This window comes from Gracilinanus agilis, chromosome 2, assembly GCF_016433145.1.
Source record: "Gracilinanus agilis isolate LMUSP501 chromosome 2, AgileGrace, whole genome shotgun sequence".
NCBI lineage: Eukaryota > Metazoa > Chordata > Mammalia > Didelphimorphia > Didelphidae > Gracilinanus > Gracilinanus agilis.
In genome coordinates, this window is record NC_058131.1 from 95,648,167 (window position 1) to 95,672,427 (window position 24,261).

The following is a 24,261-nucleotide window of genomic DNA, read 5'->3' on the forward strand; positions in this document are numbered from 1 at the left end:
AAGGAAGGAAGGAAGGAAGGAAGGAAGGAAGGAAGGAAGGAAGGAAGGAAGGAAGGAAGGAAGGGAGGGAGGGAGGAAGGAAGGAAGGGTGTTCATTTGTTCAGGGAAGGGCTAAGTGACTCTTTTTCTTCCAGACTCTTATCACTGTCCCTACCAATATTGGTTCCAAGGCAGAAGATAAGGGTTTAAAAGAATATATGGATATCTTCCCTGACATTTGCTTAGCTCTTTTGTGATTCGGGGTTCAGACGGATAACATCCTCATGCAGCCATGAGAAGCTCTTCTCGGAGGTTTAGCTGGCAGATCATGATGGGTAAGGCAGACAAGAGAGCTTCTTCCCTCAGCTGAATCAGCTCAGGGAATCTTCGGTGCCTCTTCTTGCCAAATATCCTTCTTCTGCCATGTCTAAATAAATCTCATTTTGTGCCACTATTAAACCTAACCTACCAGGGGACTTGGCTGATTCACCCCCAGCCCAGAACAACATTCTATTTCTCCAAATGGATGGTAAATTCCTGCTTGAGTGGCAGGATCCCTAAGTTATAGGACCCCCAAGTGAAGGAACTAAGGAATAACCTAGGGCTGAACCTAGGACATGTTTGGGCTAAGCAGGACATGTCTAGGCTAACAGAACATGTGTTAGGGCTAGCAGAAGAGACCTCATCCTGTGCATGTTTCATTTATCTTATGGATATAAGATACCCGAATCCTGCAATCACAGTGCAAGATTGTACCCAATAGATCAATACCTTGACAGGATGCATTGCTCTCTTCAAGGCTGTGATTGGTTATCTGTTACTATGCAAACACTGCCTGTAACCATGTGGATGGATATGTCTGGGTAGCAACCCAGCTGCCTGAAAATATCATCACCCCCTCCATAAAGTTGCCCTCCTGGTCCTTCCTTCTCCTCATTACCTCCAGAAGACCCCAGACTGTTGATAGAGGCAGGACACTGGCTGGCCGGCTCCTCCCATCACTGTCACTTGAGAACACAGACTTCGTTTTCCTCCCTCCTCAACTCACCTTACACCTAGGGCAAGGCTGAGCATGCAGCAAGTAGCCAAGAAATAGATCACTGATGACTTGAATTGGTGTTTGCCCTTCTGGATCCAGACTTAGCATAACCTAAGCTTACCTTCAGATTGGGACATGACACCCAATGGCGGCTCGATATATGATGTGTACTATGGAACTGGAAAAATTAGAACACAGTAAATAATATAACAAAGTCTTGTTGGTAATAGGTCCCTTTATAATTTATTTCTCACTACTATAAGAGATGAACTATAAAAAGACATTGGACTATGTTATATGACAAAATGATAATAGTAATAATAGTTACTCCCTATCCCAACACCTATGCTGACCCCAAAAGAATTAATGAATGTTTTTCATATAAAGATTTTTTCATATAAACCATAATTTATATATAATTGCATAATCAAAATTTCATAATAATATAGTATATTATAGATACTTTATACTATAATATATCTATATATATACTATGTAATCTATCTATAACATATACAATATACCTATAATTGATACTATATAGTGATATATAATATCTATACACTATATAATGAAAAAGAGTCTATATTACATACTATATAATGTTATATAGTATCTATAATATGCACTATATGACATATAGTCTCTATAATACATACTATATAATGATATATAATATCTATAATATATAATGATATTAATATACACCATATAATGATACATAGTATCTATAATGTAATAACAAAATATAATTTTATATAAATAATAATTATATAAATATTTGCTTAAACTCCAAAAGTCATCAAGGACCAAAGCCACTTTACTCAAAAACCAATTGTATTGTTGAAGAAAAGGCTATGTTCTCGGCCCAACTTGGCAATAATTCGTGACTGCGTGGACTTTTCTTTGGTCCCTGTGTAAGTTCCTGGGCCTGGTGTTTTCTGAAAATATAAAAGGCACAGTTGATTGTCTACCCAGCTCTAATGAATGTTAACCTACCTTGAAACAGCAGTTGAGTTACAGACTTTTTTTTAACCTTTACCTTCTATTTTAGAATCAATATTGTGCATTTATTCCAAGGCAGAAGAGCAGGAAGGGCTGGGCAATGGGGGTTAAGTGACTTGCCAAGGATCCCATAGCTAGGAAGTGTCTGAGATCAAATTTGAACCCAGATCCTCCCCTCTCTAGGCCTGGGGTTCTATCCACTGTGCTACCTAGCTGCCCCTAGATATACTCTTATATGTACATATTGTTTCCCTTGTTAGAATGCAAACACATTGAAAGTAGAGTTTATTTCTTTGTACTTTCATCCCCATCCCCTGCACAGAGCAGGGACTGAAGAAACACTCCCTGACTGACTGATTGATTGATTGATTAGAAATCTAGTCCCCTCTCTCTCCTTGTCCAACCCCTGAAAGGCAGAATTCACTACTGTTCTTTGAACCTCCCACACGACATGGGGAGCTAAAGCCACCCTTTGGGGGAGCCCCATCTTTACTATTTTCTAGAATACTCACTGAACGAAGTGGCACGAATCTAGGCACTTTGGATTGGAAACAGGAAGTAATAGGATGTGACTCGGATACTTTGATATCATAGTGACCTGGTCCTGGTCCTTCTTTCTAAAGGAAAAAAAAGAGCTTTTCTTTCTTAGGAATATTGAGAATTTTTTAATCTTGTGAGATAATTAAGTTGTATATAACACATTCAATATCTCTTTTTAAAATGTTTTATGGAAACTTTCTATCCTATATCATGACTCCAGGCAGAACCTTGAGAATTATAGAAAAAATGTTTGCCATGTCTCTGATTGAGAGTTGGTTTAGCTTTGAGCGTGCATATCTGGACATTGGAAATGATGATGTTAGACAGGAGCACATGTTACCATTGTATATAAGCAGCAAACACATGAGCCAACCAGAAATCTCTGTCCTCAGATAATCATGTACACCCACCCACATAACAGTAATGCATCATTCTCCTAAGCCCCCTCAGAGGGAAGAAAGGAGAAAGACAATATGGCTCACATAACTTTGGAAAATTTATTATTAAAATAAAAAATAAAAATAAAAAGCCCCCTCAGAAGTTCATAGGATTATAGAATAAAAATTGGAAAAGATCATGGAGGTCATCAAGTCTAACTTCCCTCTAATTTTATTTTATTTATTTTTCAACTGTTTTTATTTTTTTTTTAATTTTTATTTTGAATATTTTCCCATAGTTACATATTTCATGTTCTTTCCCTCTCCCCCTAACCTTTACCCCTTAGCCAATGCACAATTCCACTGGGTTTTACATATATCATTGATCAAGACCTAATTCCATATTATTGATAGTTGGACTAGAGTTATCATTTAGTGTCTACATCCCTAATAATATCCCCATCAGCCCATGTGTATAAGCAGTTGTTTTTCTTCTGTGTTTCTCCTCCCACAGTTCTTCCTCTGAATGTGGATGGCATTCTTTCTCATAAGTCCCTCAGAAATGTCCTGGATTACTGCATTGCTGCTAAGTACAGAAGTCCATTACATTTGATTTTACCACAATGTATCTGTCTCTGTGTACAATGTTCTCCTGGTTCTGCTCCTTTCACTTTGCATCAATTCCTGGAGGTTGTTCCAGTTCACATGGAATTCCTCCAGTTCATTATTCCTTTGAGCACAATAGTATTCTATCACCAGCATATACCACAATTTGTTCAGCCATTCCCCAATTGAAGGACATTCTCTCATTTTCCAATTTTTTGCCACCACAAAGAGCGCAGCTATAAATATTTTTGTGAAAGTCTTTTTCCTTATTATCTCTTTGGGGTATAATCTCTATTAGAGATTTAGAACACTTTCTCATGTGCTTGTTGATAGTTTTGATTTCTTTATCTGAGAATTGCCTATTCATGTCCCTTGCCCATTTATTGATTGGGGGATGGCTTGATTTTTTGTACAATTGATTAGGTCCTTGTATATTTGAGTAATTAGACCTTTGTCTGACTTCTTTGTTATAAAGATTTTTTTCCCAATTTGTTGCTTCCCTTCTAATTTTGGTAGCATTGGTTTTGTCTGTACAAAACCTTTTTAGTTTAATGTAGTCAAAATTATTTATTTTATATTTTATGATTTTTTCTAACGCTTGGTTTTAAAATCTTTCACTTCCCATAGATCTGACAAGTTTATTATTCTGTGCTCACCCAATTCACCTATAGTTTCCTTCTTTATATTCAAGTCATTCACCCATTCTGAGTTTATCTTGGTATAGGGTGTGAGATGCTGATCTAGGCCTAATCTCTCCCATATTGTTTTCCAAATTTCCCAGGAGTTTTTGTCAAATAGTGGGTTTTTGTCCCAAAAGATGGGTTCTTTGGGTTTATCAAAGACTGTCTTGCTGAGGCCACTTACCCCTAGTCTGTTCCATTGAGCCTTCCTTCTGTCTCTTAGCTAGTACCATATCGTTTTGATGACCACTGCTTTATAGTACGGTTTAAGATCTGGTACTGCTAGGCCACCTTCCTTCATATTTTTTTTCATTATTTCCCTTGATATTCTTGATCTTGTTCTCCCAAATGAATTTTGTTATAGTTTTTTCTAATGCAGTAAAAAAGTTTTTTGGTAGTTTGATAGGTATGGTACTAAAGAAGTAAATTAATTTGAGTAAGATGGTCATTTTTATTATGTTGGCTCATCCTAACCATGAGCAATCAATGTTTTTCCAATTGTTTAGATCTAGTTTTAATTGTTTGGAAAGTGTTTTGTAGTTGTTTTTGTATGATTCCTGTGTTTGTCTTGGCAGATAGATTCCTAAGTATTTTATATTGTCTAGGGTGATTTTAAATGGAATTTCTCTTTCTAACTCTTCCTGCTGCGATGTGTTGGAAATATATAGAAATGCTGATGATTTATGTGCATTTATTTTGTATCCTGCCACTTTGCTAAAATTGTTGATTATTTCTACTAGCTTTTCAGTTGATTCTCTAGGATTTTTTAAGTAGACCATCATATCATCTGCAAAGAGTGATAGCTTGGTCTCCTCATTGCCTATTTTAATACCTTCAGTTTCTTTTCTTCCCTAATTGCTACTGCTAGTGTTTCCAATACAATGTTAAATAATAGAGGTGACAATGGGCATCCTTGCTTCACTCCTGATCTTATTGGGAATGCTTTTAATTTATTCCCATTGCAGATGATATTTGTTGATGGTTTTAGATACATACTGTTTATTATTTTTAGGAAAGGTCCTTCTATTCCTATACTTTCTAGTGTTTTCAGTAGGAATGGGTGTTGTATTTTGTCAAAGGCTTTTTCAGCATCTATTGAGATAATCATGTGGTTTTTGTTGGTTTGCTTGTTGATATGGTCAATTATGTGAATGGTTTTCCTAATGTAGAACCATCCTTGCATTCCTGGTATAAATCCCACCTGAACATAATGAATAACCCTCATGATCACTTGCTGGAGTCTTTTTGCTAGTATTCTGTTTAAGATTTTTGCATCTATGTTCATTAGGGAGATTGGTCTATAGTTTTCTTTCTGTTTTTGATCTACCTGGCTTTGGGATCAGTACCATATTTGTGTCATAAAAGGAGTTTGGTAGAACTCCTTCTTTGCTTATTTTGTCAAATAGTTTGTATAGTATTGGAATTAGTTGTTTTTTGAAGGTTTGATAGAATTCACTTGTGAATCCACCTGGTCCTGGGGATTTTTTCTTAGGGAGTTCTTTGATGGTTTGTTCAATTTCTTTCTCTGAGATGGGATTATGTAAGTATTCTATTTCTTCTGCTGTTAATCTAGGCAATTTATATTTTTGTAAATATTCTTCCATATCACCTAGATTGCTATATTTATTGCCATATAATTGGGAAAAATAGATTTTAATGGTTGCCTTGATTTCCTCTTCATTAGAGATGAGGTTTCCCTTTTCATCTTTGATACTGATAATTTTGTTTTCTTCTTTCCTTTTTTTAATTAGATTGACCAGTACTTTATCAGTTTTATTAGTTTTTTCAAAGTTCCAGCTTTTAGCCTTATTTATTAATTTAATAGTTCTTTTACTTTCAATTTTATTGATTTCTCCTTTAATTTTTATAATCTTTAATTTAGTTTTGGACTGAGGAATTTTAATTTGTTCCCTTTCTAGTTTTTTTATTTGCATGCCCAGTTCATTGATCTTTGCCCTTTCTAATTTGTTAATATATGCACTCAGGGATATAAAGTTCCCCCTGAGTACTGCTTTAGCTGCAACCTACAGAATTTGGTAGGATGTCTCATCATTGTCATTCTCTTCAATTAAATTATTAATTGTTTCTATGATTTGTTCTTTAACTAAATGATTTTGGAGAATCATGTTAATTAATTTCTAATTTGTTTTTGATTTGCCTGTCCATGTGCCCTACTGATTATTATTTTTATTGCATTATGATCTGAAAAGGTTATTACTTCTGATCTTTTGCATTTGTTTGCCATGTTTCTATGCCCTAGTACATGGTCAATCTTTGTGAATGTACCATGTGCAGCTGAAAAGAAGGTGTATTCCTTTTTGTCCCTATTTATTTTTCTCCACATATCTATTAACTCTAATTTTTCTAGGATTTCATTCACTTCTTTCATCTTTCTTATTTATGTTTTGGTTTGATTTATCTAGATCTGAAAGAGGAATATTTAGATCTCCCACTAGTATAGTTTTACTATTTCCTCCTTGAGCTCTGCCAGTTTCTCCTTTAGAAATTTGGATGCTATACCATTTGGTGCATACATGTTGAGTATTGTTATTTCCTCATTCTCTATACTGCCTTTTATCATGATGTAATTACCTTCCCTATCTCTTTTAATCAGATCTATTTTTACTTTGACTTTGTCAGAAATCATGATTGCCACCCCTGCCTTCTTTTTCTCATTTGAAGCCCAAAAGATTTTGCTCCAGCCATGGACCTTAACCCTCTGTATGTCCACCTGCCTCATGTGTGCTTCTTGTAAACAACATATGGTAAGATTTTGGTTTCTAATTCACTCTGCTATTTGCTTCTCTTTTATGGGCAAGTTCATCCCATTCACATTCAGAGTTATAATTATCGGCTGTGTATTCCCCAACATTTTGGTATCCTCTTCTAGTTCTACCCCTTCTTCTTACACTATTTTCTTTTAAACCAGTGGTTTGTTTTAAATCAGTCCCCTTAGTCCCCTCCCTTTGTTTACTTCCCTTTCTACCCCCTCCCTTTTTATTCCTCTCTTTTTATTTTTTAAGGCCTAATGAATTCCCTCCCCCCTCTCTACCCCTCCCTTTATGAACTCCCCACCCCACTCCCCCCTTGGTTTATCCCTTCTGACTTTATCAGTAGGGTTAGATAGGATTTGATATCCCAATGGATCTAGCTACTCTTCCCTCTCAGGATTAATTACCCTAACAGTAAAGTTTAAGTATTTCCTATTAACGCTCTCTTCCTCTCCCTCTTATAATAGTATTCATCCCCTCCCATTCCCATGCCCTCTTTGTGTGATATAGATTATCCTATTTTTCTTATTCCTTCAAGTTTCTCTTGGTGCCATCTTCTATTCCTCCTCCCCACTTTTTTCCTCCATATCATCTTAGACCATTTAGTACTCCAACCTCTCCTTATGACTAATTCTTCTAATTACTATAATAGTGAGTACAATTTTTTAGAATTACACATAATATTTCTCCATGTAGGAATACAAATAATTTGATCTTATTAAAGCCCTTAAAGAAGCAAATTAAAAAATAAGAGTTTTCTTTCTTTCCCCTCTTTCTTATTTACCTTTTCATGTTTCTCTTGGTTTTTGCGGTTGGATATCAAACTTTCCATTTAGTCCTGGTATTTTCTGTTCAAATACTTGAAAATCTTCTATCTTGTTGAATGCCCATACTTTCCTCTTGAAGTATATAGTCAGTTTTGATGTATAGGTGATCCTTGGTTGTAGACCTAATTCTCTTGTCTTTCTGAATATCATATTCCAAGCCTTGTGGTCTTGTAGTGTGGAGGTTGCCAGATCCTGTGTGATCCTGATTGGTGCTCCTTCATATCTGAATTGTCTCTTTCTGGCTTCTTGTAATATTTTTCTTTAACTTGGAAGCTCTTGAATTTGGCAATTATATTCCTGGGGGTTGTCTTTTGAGGGTTTAGTGTAGAGGATAATCTATGGATCCGTTCAATGTCTATTTTGCCCCCTTGTTGAAGAACATCAGGGCAGTTTTCTTGGATAATTTCTTGTATTATGGTGTCCAAATTTCCATTAATTTCTGATTTTTCAGGAAGACCAATGATTCTCAAATTGTCTCTTCTAGACCTTGCTTGCTCCTCTGTTCAAAGCTCTGGTGATCCCAGGTAGCTGCCAAGAACTTAATCAATGCCCCAAGGTTACTCTAACTCTTGTGCACTGGGTTTGGCACTGTAGCTGGTGTATGTGAGGTGGGTTGATCAGCTTGTGTTTTAATGAGAGCTATTTCATCCTTATAGCATGGAAATGCCCAAATTCCCCATACCTTCAGTGCTGCACCCTATTGTGGGGTCCCTTCGTTCATATGGATTTGGTTTTTGTGTCCTTTTGAAAAGTCATGTGTAAGTGGGTTAGGAGAGATTAAGCCCACTGTTTCTACTCTGCAGTCATCTTAACATGGAAATCTCCCTTTAATTTTATAAATGAGGTAACTGAGGCTGAGGGAAATGAAATGACTGGCCTAGGAACGTACAACTAATAAGTATTAGAAGTAGGACTTTAACTCCCATCTCCTCTTAAATTTTGCTTCCTAAACAAACTACTTGGAAGCAGATAAGTCTCCTTTCAAATTTCTTAAAAACAAAGCAAGCAGTGGATAGAGAGCCGGGGACGGAGGCAAGAGACCTGGGTTCAAGTCTGACTTCAGACACTGTCTAGCTGTGTGTACCTGGACAAATTACTTAATCCTCAGTGCCTAGCCCTTGCCTCTCTGTGTCTTAGAGTTGTTACTAGGACAGAAAGTAAAGGTTAAAAAATAATAGAATAATCAACACAACATCCCTGGGAGAAAGTGACTGTCAACCTCTCCATGACAAACTGGGGGGCTCTAGCTATCTCTGTGGATAGAGTCAGGACTACAGACAGGAGGTCCTGGGTTCAAATGTGACCTCAGATGCTTCCTAGCTGTGTGACCCTGGGCAAGTCACTTAACTCCTATTGCCTAGCCCTTAACTGCTCTTCTGCCTTGGAACCAGTACACAGTATTGATTCCAAGATGGAAGGTAAGGGTTTTTAAAAATGGTGATTATCAAATAATTAGATTAGAAAAACAATTCATTCAATGCGACTGACTGGTCTCATTTAGGGTCCAAAAAATCACACAATGGAAATGAGTTCCAACAGTAAGATGTCCCTTTCCTCTCTTAAACATTCATCTAGAATTATATAGTTGTGGCCTTAAGCTGAAAGCTTTAACCTTACTACATCCGTGGGGAAATGATGGACATCAATTATGTTACGTCCCAGTTTCTGTATTTTGACAGTGAAGTGCTTTGGGAGCATATTAACCCTTCAGGTGCAAAGAAGCAATACTTATCTAGACTAATAAACATGTAAAAATGATCACGTTGGGTCAGTTTGATGGTCCGTGTAACCTACAAGTCTATCTATGGCACTGGTACCAAGGGGCAATTTCCTTTTATTTCCCATTAGGAAGGCATCATCCACAAATTTATCTAATCCTTTAAGTGATTTCTCTTTTTAGCCTGTACTACTTATACTTGGAGCTCTATATTCAATCTGGAAAAGTCTGAGCAAAGAAATTGCAAAGCTAGTTCAAACTGTGCAAGGATAATTATTTGTCGCTTTTGTTTGGTCTGACTACAATAATTTTTTCTTTCTTCTAACCATTTATTTTTTCAATTAACAAGCATTTACTCTCTTTCCCTGACCTCCCACAGGGGATAAGAGGTATAGGAGGAGAAATACTTATAAACAGAAAAACAGATCTCCATAATGGCCACATCCAAAAATACATGTGTCACTGTATATTTAGCCTATTATCTCTCTTTCGGGGGGTAAGAAGCATTCCAAATCATCAGTCTTGTGGAATGCTGGTTAATCATCACCTCGATCAGAATTCTTAAGTCTTCCAAAATGGGTTGTTTTTATATTGTTGTTACAGCATAAATCATTCTCTGGGTTCTGTCTACTCCACTCTGCATCAGTTCAAAGAAAGTTTCAAGCGGCACCTTGACACATATGTGTAGATTTCTACTCACACTCTCTGATTATGAGGTTGCTCCTTATTCCTCCTCATCTCTCTTCTATCTCTCCACCAACACCTTTCCTTTCTTAAGATTGTCAAAAGATAATAAAAGATATTCCCAGGCTCTCCATCATATTTGACTAATTCTATGACCTCTGCTAATATTAAAGTTTTTGGGAGGTGCTTGAACTACCCTTCCATTAGAAAACAAGAACTCCAATTTTATGATGCCTTTTCTGATTCCTTGCTTTTATTTATCATCTTATGTTTCTCTTTATTCTGATATTTTTGATTTCAAAAGTTTCTAGTCAATTCCTTTCTGAAAGACAAAGTCCGATCATCAGAAATGCTTAGAAATTCTCTCTTTTATATGAAGGTTCTTTTTCCCCCTGTAGAATTATATTCAGTTTTTCTGGTTAAGCAATTCTTGGTTGTGAGCTCATTTCTTTTGGCATTTGGAATATTGTGTTCCATTCTCTTCATTTCTTTAACATAATAGCTGCTAAATCTTGTCTGATCCTGATTATAGTGACTTGGAATTTGAACTATTTTTTTTCTGGCTGCTTGCAGTATTTCTTTTTATTTGACCTAGGTGCTCTGTATTTTGGCTATGATATTCTTGAATGTTTTCATTTTGGAGTTTCTTTCAATGACTTCTTTTTAGTTTCACTTTGCCCTCTGGTTCAAAGATCTGGGAAGTTTTCTTTCACAATTTTTTGAAATATGATAATATGATTTCAAATATTATTTGAAATATGATAGGTTCTTTTTTTGGTCATGGCTTTCATTTAGCTCAGTGGTTCTTAAATTATTCCTTGATATGTTTTCCAGGTCAGTTTTCTATCTGAGACACTGTATACTTTCCCTTATTTTTTCTATCTTTTGACTTTGTTTCATTTCATAGAGTTTATTATTTCATAGAGTTATTAACTTCTATTTCACCCATTTTAATTTTAGAGATTCTGTTAGCTGTGCAAGGTTTTATATCTCTTAAGCTAAACTACTAATTCTCTTTCCAAGTCTCTCCTTCAAAGCTCTCATTTTCTTCCAATTCTTCCCTCTGTCACTCTCATTTCGTTTATATCATTTTAAATCTCATTTAAAAACTCTTACTTCATTTCTTCCAAGACTATTCATTGATCTCTAGGTCAAGCTTTGCTTTTTCTTTGAGGCTTTGCTTGTATGTGTTTCGGCGTTATCTTCCTTTTCTGGGTTTTTGTCTTGAGCATCCCTGGCCTCTAACCATTCTTTCTTGCTTTTCTTCCAATAATCTGCTCTAGGTAACCATGGCATTGATGGTTCAGCTGAGAACTCTGGGGGGCTGAGTCTATGATCTTCCCCTTTTGGAAAAACTCTCCCCTCAGCAACTGTTCTGGAAAATTGGGGCTCTGGGTACTGTCTAAATTATTGGGCCCCTTGGGAGACCCTGTGCTACTGGTCTTGGTAGGGTACTGAGTCCATATTATGCTCAAGGCATATTATACCCAAATCAGAGCTCTAGTTAAGTCCATGTTTCTGGTCCTCCCCAGTGCCACCCCTGTCCCCTGACCCATGCTGCTGTTCCCTAGTTCTTGCCCTTGTCATTTGCATATAAGTTGAATTTATGATCTTCATCAGTACAAATGATCTCCTGTAGTATCTCCTTAAATTTCCCAGACACTTCTCAGTCCAGCATTACTCTTATATCATTATTAGAATAACTGTCAGAGGAGCTGGGCTCTACTCCTTCCTCAAACTCCATTATCCTACCAGATGGCCACAATAATTTAATACTCTTTGGCTAGGTTAATCAATATGTCCAGTGAATCATGCTAAGTGTTTTAGCATTGATTAGGATAACACATTCCATATGCTTATTTTAAACCATCTTTTTATGAGTCCTAAATCTACTTCGTTCAAACTTTAAAGTGTATTCACTGACATTATAGGACTGATTAAAGTTGTCTGTGGTTTTCTCCCTTTTGGGTCATTTTCAGTCATATTCCCTTTTAGTGTTTGTCCTTCCAAATGAAAGAATTCTTACTCTCTTCTCCTACAGACACCTTCCCACATCCTCAAGAATTCCAGTTTTGCTTTTCTGGAGCTTTTCCACCTTCTAGTATATCTTTCTTGAGCCCTGACAGCTAGAACTCCTCTGATTTCTTTTTTTTACCAAATTGCATCCTAGCAGCCTAACAGAGTTCACAGCATTTCAAGGTGCTTCACATCCTCCCAGCAAGACCTGACTAGTTTTATAGTTGGCTTCGGAGGCACAGAAGCCATTTTATTTTTTTATTATTTTAAATTTTTAAAATTTTAAGAAATTCACCTAAGGGGATAGATCAATTCAATTGTAGATATAAAGTCTAGAGTCTAGACTTTGCCCATGACTTTGGTGGTGTATTATCTGTTGCAGCATTCCCATCCTCTGCTGTGTTGCCAGTGCAAACGAACACCCTCTCATCCCACTGAAAATGGTGCCCATCCACAGCTGGAATGATGTTAAGTCATGCAGCTTCCCCTGTTTACTGTTCTATGTCACAGTGGTCTAATTAGTGCTGCCATTCTCAATTATACTACCATGAATGGAGCTGCTTATTAGCAGCAGAGCACAAGTCTAATAATCAAGGGATGGAAAGACCTCATCATCTCACAACCTGTGGCAGAAAGAAAGGAACAGCAATGTTTTCAAATTGATGGACGTGTGAAAAACAAAGATCATCCACGGGGTAAAGCTGCTGCTATTCCCTTAGCTCATTGCATATCTCAGAGAAATAGGAGCTACTGGATTAGCCAAGGAATGCTCAAAAGAAGCTCCCTTTGGTGCCACCAGAATAATTGAGGACTCCTGGGCTGGATGAGTAGATAGGTCCAAATTGCTCCTGCTAAGTGTTCTACTATTGATTCAACTCCAGCGACAATATACAGGTCATTATGTAAGTGGCAAAGAAATACTGCAGCCTGCACCCTTTCACTTCCAGCGTGAAGGAAGCCTTTATTAAACCTATACTTTCAGATTAGGATCCTTGGGAAAACCCATTCCTAGTCAGGCTATTGAGTTCTTCATTTAATGGAGCCATTTCCATTTTTTTAAAAAGAAAAATTGCTTTCCCAATTAATTGTAATAACAAATTTCAACATATATTTTCCAAAATTATAAGCTTCAAATTGTCTCCCTCCCCTTTCTCTTCCTGGTAAGCAATTTGATCTGGGTTATACATGTATTATCATGCAAAACTCACTCCCATATTAATCATTGTTGTCAGAGAATACTCATATAAAACCAAAATCCCAGACTAAAAATAAAAATAAACTAAAGTGAAAAATAGAATGCTTTGGTCTGCATTCTGACTCCAACAGTTCTTTCTTTGGAGGTGGACAGCATTCTTTCTCATAAGTCCTTCAGAATTGTCCTGTGTCATTGTATTGCTGAAAGAAGACAAATCTTTCATAGTTGATCATCCTACAATATTATTGTTATTGTGAACAACATTCACTTGGTTCTCTTATTTCACTCTGCATCAGTTCATGTAGGTTATTCCCAGTTTTTCTGAAATCATCCTCAGCATTTCTAATAGCACAATAATATTCCATCAGTATCATATATCACAATTTGTTCAGCCATTCCCCAACTGATGAGCATCACCTCTGTTTCCAATTCTTTGCCACTAGGAAAAGAGTTGCTATAAATATTTTTGTACTAGTAAGTCCTTTCCCCCTTTTTGTGATCTCTTTGGCATATAGACCCAGTAGTGGTATTATAGGATCAAAGGGCATGCACAGTTTTATAGGCCTTTAGGAAGAGTTCCAAATGGCCTTCCAGAATGGTTGGATCAGTTTGCAGCTCCACTAACAATGTGTCGGTGTCCCAATTTTGTTACCTCTCCTCCAACATTTCTCATATTCCTTTACTGTCATATTGGCCAATCTGATAGGTGTGAGTTAGTACTTCGGAGTTGTTTTGATTTGCTTTTCTCTAATCAAGAGTAATTTAGAACATTTTTCATATGTTTATTGATAGCTCTGATTTCTTCATCTGAAAACTGCTTGCTCATATCTTTTGACCATTTATCAGTTGGGGAGTGACTTGTATTCTTATATATGAATTTTACTTAGTTCTCTATATATTTGAGAAATCAAACATTTTTCAGAGAAATTTACTTCAAAAATATTTTCCCAGTTTGCTGTTTCCCTTCTAATCTTGGTTATGTTGGTTTTGTTTGTACAAAATCTTTTTAATATAACAAAAATTTTCATTTTATATCTTATTATGTTTTCTATTTATTGCTTGGTCATACTTCCCTTCTCTATAGATGTGACAGGTAAACTATTCTATGCTCCCCTAATTTGCTTAGGGAATCACCCTTTATTTCTAAATCACATACCATTTTGACTTTATCATGGTTAGAATATGAGATATTCGTCTATACCTAGTTTCTGTCATACTATTTTCCCTTTTTTTCCCCTAGAAATTTTTATCAGATAGTGAGTTCTTATCCCAAAGCTGGGATATTTAGGTTTATCAAGCCCTAGGTGGCCAAGGTCACTTATCCCTACATCTTGTATATCTAATCTATTCCATTGATCCACCATTCTATTTCTGAGCCAGTACCAGATTGTTTTGATGATTATTGCTTTATAGTACAGTTCGAGACCTGTTAGTGCTAAGCTACCTTCCTTCATATTTATTAGTTCTCTTGATATTTTTGATCTTTTGTTCCTCGAAATAATTTTTTTAACTTTTTCTAGTTTTATAAAATAATTTTTGGTAGTTGGTATAGCTCTAAATAATTAATTTAGGTAGAATTTTCATTTTTAATATATTATCTCAGCCTACCCATAAGCAATTATATTTTTCTAATTGTTCAATTCTGACTTTATTTGTGTAAAAAGTGTTTTGTAATCATGTTTATATAACTCCTGTGCGTGTTCTGGCAAGTATTTTATATTGTTTAGAGTTAATTTAAATGGGATTTCTCTTTCTATCTCTTGCTATTGGACTTTGTTGGTAATATATAGAAATGCTGATGATTTGTGGGGGTTTATTTTGTATCCTACAACTTTGCTAAAGTTATTATTTCAACTAGTTTTTTACTTGATTCTCTAGGACTCTGCAAGTGTACTATCATCTCATCTGCAAAGATTGATAGTTTAGCTTCTTCACTGCCTACTTTAATTCCTTCAATTTTGTTTTCTTCTCTTATTGCTAAAGCTGGCATTTCTGGCACAATATTAAATAAGAGTGGTGATAACGGGCATCCTTGAACATCTTGATCTTACTGGGAAAGCTTCTAGCTTATCCCTATTACAGATGATATTTGCTGATGGTTTTTAGACAAATACCACTTCTCATTTTAAGGAAAGGTCCATTTATTCCTATGCTTTCTAGTGTTTTTAATAGAAATGGGTATTGTATTTTGTTAAAGACTTTTTCTGCATCTATTGAGATAATCATGTGATTTCTATTAGTTTGGTTATTGATATAGTCAACTATGCTAATAGATTTCCCAATATTAAACCAGTCCTGTATTCCTGGTATAAATCCTACCTGTTCATAGAGAATAATCCTTGTGATATATTGCTGTAGTCTCCTTATTAGTATTTTACTTAAAATTTTTGCATCTATGTTCATTAAGGAAATTGGCCTTTAATTTCTTTCTCCATTTTTGCTTTTCTTGGTTTAGGTATCAGCACCATATTTATATAGAATTTGACAGGACTCTTTCACCCACTTTCCCAAATAGTTTATGTAATATTGGGATTAATTGTTCTTTAAATGTTAGATAGATTTTATTTCTGCTTTTCTGCATTTGGTTGTGAAGTTTTTATGCCCCAATACATGGTTAATTTTTGTGTAGGTGCCATGCACTGCTAAGAAGAAAATATATTCATTTCTATTCCCATTCAATTTTCCTCAGAGATCTATTCAATTTAACTTTTCTAAGATTTAATTCACCTCCTTAATTTCTTTCTTGTTTAATTTTTGGTTAGACTTTTCCAGTTCCTCCTATAGACCATTTAATTTCTCCTTTAAAAATTTAGAGGCTATACCATTTGGTATATATATATACATATGTTTAGTATTGATATTACTTCATTGTGGTACCTTTTTATTAAGATGTTAGTTTTGTTCCTTATCTCTTTTAATTAGATCTATTTTTGCTTTAGCTTTGACTGAAATCATAATTGCTAATCCTCCTTTTTTTAACTTCAGATGAAGCGCAATAAATTCTGCTCTAGTCCCTTACCTTTACTCTGTGTCTGTATCCCAGTCTCAAATGTGTTTCTTGTAAATAATATATTATAGGATTCTGGTTTTTAATCCATTTTGCTTTCTGCTTCTGTTTTATGGGTGAATTCATCCCATTCACATTCATGGTTAGAAAAATTAACTGTATATTCCCTTCTATCTTATTTTCCCCTTTTGATCCTGCTCTTTCCTCTTTCATTCTGTCCCTCTTTCATAAGTATTTTGCTTTTAATCATAATCCCCCACTTCTTCCTCCCTTCTGTTCTCCCCTGCCCCCTTATCTTATTCCCCTCCTATTTCTCTACAGGATGAAATAAAATTCTTATACCCAAATAAGTATGGTTGTTATTCCCTTTCTGAGAAAATTCCAATGAGAGTAGGGTTTAAGCATTGCCATCATCCTCCCCTCCACTGTAATAGTTTTTTTGCACTTCTTTAGGTGTGATAATTTATGCTATTTTGCCTATCATTTCCCTTTTCTCTCAGTGTAATCCTTTTTTTCACCCCTTGATTTTTTTTTTTTTTTTTGGGATATCATGTCATCCTAATCAACTTACTTTTGTACCCTCTGCCCATGTATATGCCTTCTAATTGCTCTAATAATGTTAAAAAAATGTTTAACCCTTACCTTCCATCTTAGAATCAACACTATGTATTGGTTCTAAGGCAGAAGAGTGGTAAGGGCTAAGCAATGAGGGTCAAGTGACTTGCCCAAGGTCACGCAGCTAGGAAGTGTCTGAGGTCAGATTTTAACCCAGGACCTCCCGTTTCTGGGCCTGGCTCTCAGTCACCCAGCTGCCCCCAATGTTAAAAATTTTAAGAGATACAAATATCATCTTTCTATATAAGAATATAAACAGTTTGACCTTATTGAATCCCTTAAATTTTTTCTCTTTCTTGTTTACCTTTTTATTCTTCTTTTAAGCCTTATATTTGAACATCAAATTTTCTATTTAAATCTGGCCTTTTCATCAGAAATGCTTAGAAATGTTCTATTTTATTAAATGACCATTTTCCCCACTGAAATGATGTACTTAGTTTTGTTGGGTAGATGATTCTTGGTTGTATACCTATTTCTTAGCTTTCCAGAATATCATATTCCAAGCCTGCTGATCCTTTAATGTAGAAGCTTCTAAATCCTGTATAATCCTGATTTTGGCTCCATGATTTTAGAATGATTTCTTTCTGGCTGCTTGTAATATTTTCTTCTTGGCCTGGGAGCTCTTGAATTTGGCTCTAATATTCCTGGGAGTTGTCATTTGGGAATTTATTTCAGAAGGTGATTAGTGGATTCTTTTAATTTCCATTTTACACTCAGTTCTACTCTAGTTCTGAATTTCTGCAAGTTTCAGTTCTGGCAAGGTGGCATGATGACCTGTGGGCTGCGAGTTCTAAAAGCCACCTCCAGATGCTGATTTAGTCTCCTTTAGGGTCTGCTGATGTCTTGAAGGGCTCAGAGCACTGTGAGCTACTTTATGCTGGGGCTTAGGGCCTCATCTTCGGCTTGGGCAGGGGTTTAGGGCTTCATTCTGGGCTTACACTGACCAGGCACTCTCTGAACTGCCTTATGCTGTTCACAGCTTCATTGGGGCCTCATTGCAGGCTTGGACAGGGGCTATTGGCCTCTTCTTAGGCTTGCATAGGTCAGGAGATTGGGGTGTCACTGTAGACTTGTGTTAGGGCTTGGAACTTCAAGCAGTGGAAATCGGGTGCTCAGATATTGGCTTAGGTGGGATCTCAGTGTCTCAAAGTTGACTTGGGCCTAGGTTCAGAACCTGGAGCAGGTTGGCAGGGTAGTGGTTGATGTTGGCTTGCATTGGTACTCGTTGGAATGACCTGACTATGGACTACATGGTTGTAGCCTCATGCTAGTGAAACAGACCCTACCTACCTTCCAAGCTGTTTTCTCCAGGAAAATTGCTTCTCTCCTCATTTGTTCTGTCACTCCACTATTGTTTTGAAGCATTATTTTAAGGCTGGTTGGAGAGGATTCTCAGAGAGGTTCAAGCTTTCCATGCCTCTACTCTGCCATCTTGATTTTGCCTCCCACCATTTCCATTTAACATACCATTATGTCATCAATATGGACTCACTTATTTTAATTCAAGTTAAGGACAATTATTCCTGTGAAATGACCATTATTTGCCCCATGTATGTCCCTTACAGTTATTAAGAAGGACCATTTATGAAACTAGGCAGGGAAACCAAGTAACATATAGTCTTTTTTTTTTTAACACACCTTCTGTCTTAGAATCAACATTAAGTATTGGTTCCAAGGCAGAAGAGTGGTAAGAGCACCCAGGGTCACACAGCCAGGAGGTGTCTGAGGCCTGAATTGAACCCAGGACCTCCTGTCTCTAGACCTAGATCTCAATCCACTGACCCACCTAGCTGCCCCAACATATAGTCTTCTGCCACCAAAGGAATGCCAAGGTAAAACATGTTGACTTATAAATACACAAGTATTCATAGCAAAGTTTTTGTGGCAAGAGAAAACTAGAAAAAAAGTGGATGTCCATTCATTGGGGAAGAGATGAACAAACTGTGGCAAAATGAATGCAACATGCTACAAGAAACAATAAATATGAAGAATTCAAAGACATATGGGAAGATTTATATGAACTGGTGCAGAGTCCCGCAGAACAAATCAATCTACACACTGACTCTAACCATTGGAGGCAGTGTGGTGCATGGGAACAGGGCCAGTTCTGAAACCAAAGGAACTGAGTTCTGGCCCCAGCTTTGCAACCTCTTACTTATGGGATAAAGAGCAAATTATTTAACCCCTCTGAGCCTTTGCTTCCTTTACGGAATTGAGAGGGTTGGCCTAGATCACCTCTAAGGTCCCTTCCAGCTTTAAGTCTATAATCTTATAATCCCAATGCAAATGAAAAAAAGCACAACATCAAGATGAAACGGTTCAATTATAATGAGAAGAAACAATGAAATATACCTTTCTCCTTTCTCTAGAGAAGTAGGAGAATTTACATAGAGAATGCAGCTTAACTCTTGTTCTTTGTTACAATGGAAGGTTACAATGAAAGGTGAGGATGGAAGGACAGAAGAGTATTTCTGAAAATAACTGTGATGTAAACACAAAAGGCTTGAAAAACCCCTGGAGGTCCCAGAGAAGAGGTGATTAAATATATTTCCTTAAAGAAGAGAGGTGGGCGAACTCCCAGGTGTTTAATAAATGCTTGCTGAATGATTGATTGATTAGTGGAAACTGGCTCAGAAAATGTTGCTTAGATGAGGCTGCTGCTAGTGGTATATTTATTGAAAGGCTACCTTCCTATAAACCCTTCACAGCACAGAAATTCTGCCTCTTTTGAAGTAACAAGTGCCTTTCCAGAGTCATAGAGTTCTAGAGATGAAGTCATCTTCAAAAGACCATTTCAGGGGCTTCCTGGTTAAGATGGCGGCAGAGTAAAAAGCAGTTCTTAACCTCTCCTGACCAAAACACACAAGACTCCTGAAGGGGACATAAAAACAAGTCCAGACGAACGGAGGAACCCCACAACAGGGCGCAGCGTGGAAGGTACGTGGAATCGGGGCATTTCTGTGCTATAAAGGGGTGAAACAGCTCTCACTAAATCGCGGGCTGAGCAACCACCCCACCCTCACCCCTACCACACACACCACCTATAACGCCAAAGCCAGTTAAAAAGAAATAGAGCAAGTTTGGGGCACCCATCGAGTCATTGGCAGCTCCAGGGCCTGTTCCTGAGAGCAGCAAGATTTGGGACCCCCAAAAAGCCAAAGAATGCACGCGAACTCTGAGCGAGGGAGCGATGGAGGCGTGGGGGGAGGCAGACACAGCCACAAGCTAAAGCTCTGAAACCCTGAGTGGGGAACCAGCGTGGACAGGTATACGACTGTGGAAGTAGCACCCTAAGACTTGTAAAGGAACCTACAGCAGAGGATCAAGCAAGGGGGTCCACCAGGGGGCTTGACCTTGGAAAAAACCAGAACTCAGACCTCAGGAGCCAAAAGACCGCGGACAGACCCTGAGCGCGAGGATAAAGCTGAGAAGCTGCTGGGCTAATGATGCCTACCCAGACTCAGGAAGTTCAGAAGAGAAAGATAAACAACAAGAAAAAGAATTCTTTAACACTCGACAACTTTTACACAGAGAAAATCCAGACAACTGAGCAAAGAGAGGAGGAGAACAAACAAGCATCCGGACCCTCCTCAAATAAGGAAAACGGGTCACAAGCTATGGAAGAGTTCAAAACTGAGATTCTGAGGAAGATGGAAGAGATCTGGCAAGAAAATAACAGTTTAAAAGGTAGAATCTTGCAATTGGAAAGTGAGGCTCAGAAATCAAATGAACTGATAAGCAAATTGAACCAGATTGAAAAAGAAAACCAAAAGATCATAGCTGAAAACAAAAAGTTTAGAGCCGAAAACCAGTCCCTAAAGGCTAGAATTGAGCAATTAGAAGCTAATGATCTCTCAAGACAACAAGAACAAATAAAACAAAGTCAAAAGACTGAAAAAATAGAAGGAAATATGAAATATCTCAATGAGAAAGTGACAGACCAAGAAAACCGGTCTAGAAGAGACAATTTGAGAATAATTGGTCTTCCAGAAAAACCAGAAATTAATAGAAACCTGGATTCCATACTAAAAGAAATTATTCAGCAAAATTGCCCTGAAGTCCTACAACAAGAGGGCAATATAGACATTGAAAGGATTCATAGAACACCCACAATATTCGATCCAGATAAGAAAACGGCCAGAAATATAATTGCCAAATTCAAGAGCTTTCAAGCAAAAGAAAAAAATCTTACAAGAAGCCAAAAAGAGACAATTCAAATATCAAGGAGCACCAATCAGGATCACACAGGATCTGGCAGCCTCCACACTAAAAGACCGTAAGGCTTGGAATACAATATTCAGAAAGGCAGGAGAGCTGGGCCTGCAACCATGGATCAACTACCCATCAAAATTGACTATATATTTCCAGGGGAAAGTATGGGCATTCAACAAAATTGAAGAATTCCAAGTATTTGCACAGAAAAGACCAGGGCTAAATGGAAAGTTTGATATCCAACCACAAAAATCGAGAGAAACATGAAAAGGTAAATAAGAAACAGAGGGGAAAGAAAGAAAACTTATAATTTTTAAATTTACCTTTTTAAGGGCCTCAGTGAGATCTAATTATCTGTATTCCTATGTAGAGAAATGTTATGTATAATTCTATGTAGTGAACTCTATTCACTATTATAGTAATCAGAAGAATAATTCACAGGGTGAGGGTGGAACACTAAATAATCTAAGATGACATGGGGGATGGGAAAGAGGGGGTGAATAGCAGGGGACACCAAGAGAAACTTGAGTGAATAAGAAAATAGGATATTCTATTACACACAAAGAGGGCATGGGAGGGAGAGGGGACAAATACTATTATAAGAAGGAGAGGAAGAGAGCATTAAGAGGTAATAATCAAACTTTACTCTCAGTGTAATCAACCCAGAGAGGGAAGAGTAGCTATACTATCCATTGGGACATAAAACTCTTATCTAACCCTTCTGAGAAAGTCAGAAGGGATAAATCAAGGGAAACAGGGGAGTGGGGAGGTCAAAAAAAGGGAGGGGAGAAGAAGGAGGAGGGAATTCATAAGGCTGTTAAAAACAAAAAGGGGGGGGGAAATAGGGGGGGGGGTAGAAAGGGAAGTTAATCAAGGGAGGGGATAAGGGATAGTGGCTTAATAGCAAACCATTGGTTTAAAAGGAAACAGTATAAGAAAAAGGGGGTAGGAATAGAGGAGGATACGAAAATGTCAGCAAATGCACAATTGATGATTATAACTCTGAATGTGAATGGGATGAACTCGCCCTTAAAACGGAAGCAAATAGCAGAGTGGATTAGAAACCAAAATCCTACCATATGTTGTCTACAAGAAACACATATGAGACGGGTGGACATACACAAGTTTAAGGTTCAGGTCTTGAGCAAAATCTTTTGGGCATCAAATGAGGAAAAGAAGGCAGGAGTGGCTATTATGATTTCTGACAAAGCCAAAGTAAAAATAGATATGATTAAAAAAGACAGGGAAGGTCATTACATCCTGATTAAAGGCAGTATAAACAATGAGGAAATAACACTGCTCAATATATATGCACCAAGTGGCATAGCATCCAAATTCATAAAGGAGAAACTGGCAGAGCTCAAGAAGGAAATAGATAGTAAAACCATAGTAGTGGGAGATCTAAATATTCCTCTTTCAGATCTAGATAAGTCAAACCGAAAAATAAATAAGAAAGAGGTAAGAGAGGTGAATGAAGTCCTAGAAAAATTAGATTTAATTGATATGTGGAGAAAAATAAATAGAGCCAAAAAGGAATACACCTTCTTTTCAGCTGCACATGGCACATTCACAAAGATTGACCATGTTATAGGGCATAGAATCATTGCAAACAAATGCAAACGAGCAGAAATAATAAATGTAATCTTCTCAGATCATAATGCAATAAAAATAATAATTAGTAAGGGCACCTGGACAGGAAAATCAAAAACTAATTGGAAATTAAATAATATGATTCTCCAAAACCAATTTGTCAAAGAAGGAATCATAGAAACAATCAATAATTTCATTGAAGAAAATGACAATGATGAGACATCCTACCAAACTCTGTGGGATGCGGCCAAGGCAGTACTCAGGGGGGAATTTATATCCTTGAGTGCATATATTAACAAATTAAGGAGGGCAGAGATTAATGAATTGGGCATGCAACTCAAAAAATTAGAAAGCGAGCAAATTAAAAATCCCCAGATGGAAACTAAATTAGAAATACTAAAAATCAAGAGAGAAATTAATAAAATCGAAAGTAAAAGAACTATTGAATTAATAAATAAGACTAGAAGCTGGTACTTTGAAAAAACAGATAAAATAGACAAAGTACTAGTCAATCTAATAAAAAAAAGGAAAGAAGAAAACCAAATTGACAGTATCAAAGATGAAAAGGGAGACCTCACCTCTAATGAAGAGGAAATTAAGGCAATCATTAAAAACTATTTTGCCCAATTATATGGCAATAAATATAACAATTTAGGAGATATGGATGAATATCTACAAAAATATAAACTGCCTAGATTAACAGCAGAAGAAATAGAATACCTAAATAATCCCATATCAGAAAAAGAAATTGAACAAGCCATCAAAGAACTCCCTAAGAAAAAATCGCCAGGGCCTGATGGATTCACAAGTGAATTCTATCAGACATTCAAAGAACAACTAATCCCAATACTATACAAATTATTTGATATGATAAGCAAAGAAGGAGTCCTACCAAATTCCTTTTATGACACAAATATGGTACTGATTCCAAAGCCAGGGAGATCAAAAACAGAGAAAGAAAACTACAGACCAATCTCCTTAATTTTTTTTTTTTTTTTTATCTTAAATAGAATACTAGCAAAGAGGCTCTAGCAAGTAATTAAGAAGATCATCCACCATGATCAGGTGGGATTTATACCAGGAATGCAAGGATGGTTCAACATTAGGAAAACCATCCACATAATTGACCATATCAACAGTCTAACAAACAAAAATCACACGATCATCTCAATAGATGCTGAAAAAGCCTTTGACAAAATACAGCATCCATTCCTATTGAAAACACTGAAAAGTATAGGAATAGAAGGACCTTTCCTAAAAATAATAAACAGTATATACCTAAAACCATCAACAAGCATCATATGCAATGGGGATAAATTAGAAGCCTTCCCAATAAGATCAGGAGTAAAACAAAGATGCCCATTATCACCTCTATTATTCAACATAGTACTAGAAACACTA

The 24,261-nt window shown here is 36.7% G+C and overlaps 1 protein-coding gene across 1 annotated transcript in view; it reads right to left on the reverse strand.

Moving 5' to 3' along the window:
• Nucleotides 1-1,842: 1,842 nt before the first annotated feature.
• STPG4 (sperm-tail PG-rich repeat containing 4) overlaps nucleotides 1,843-24,261 on the reverse strand; it is a 54,653-nt gene continuing 32,234 nt past the window's right edge. Inside the window, exons 6-7 of the mRNA XM_044659468.1 lie at nucleotides 2,536-2,640; nucleotides 1,843-1,959 (exon numbers count right to left, since the gene is read on the reverse strand). Coding sequence (XP_044515403.1) covers nucleotides 1,843-1,959; nucleotides 2,536-2,640 — 222 coding nt within the window. The remainder of the gene's footprint in view (nucleotides 1,960-2,535; nucleotides 2,641-24,261) is intronic.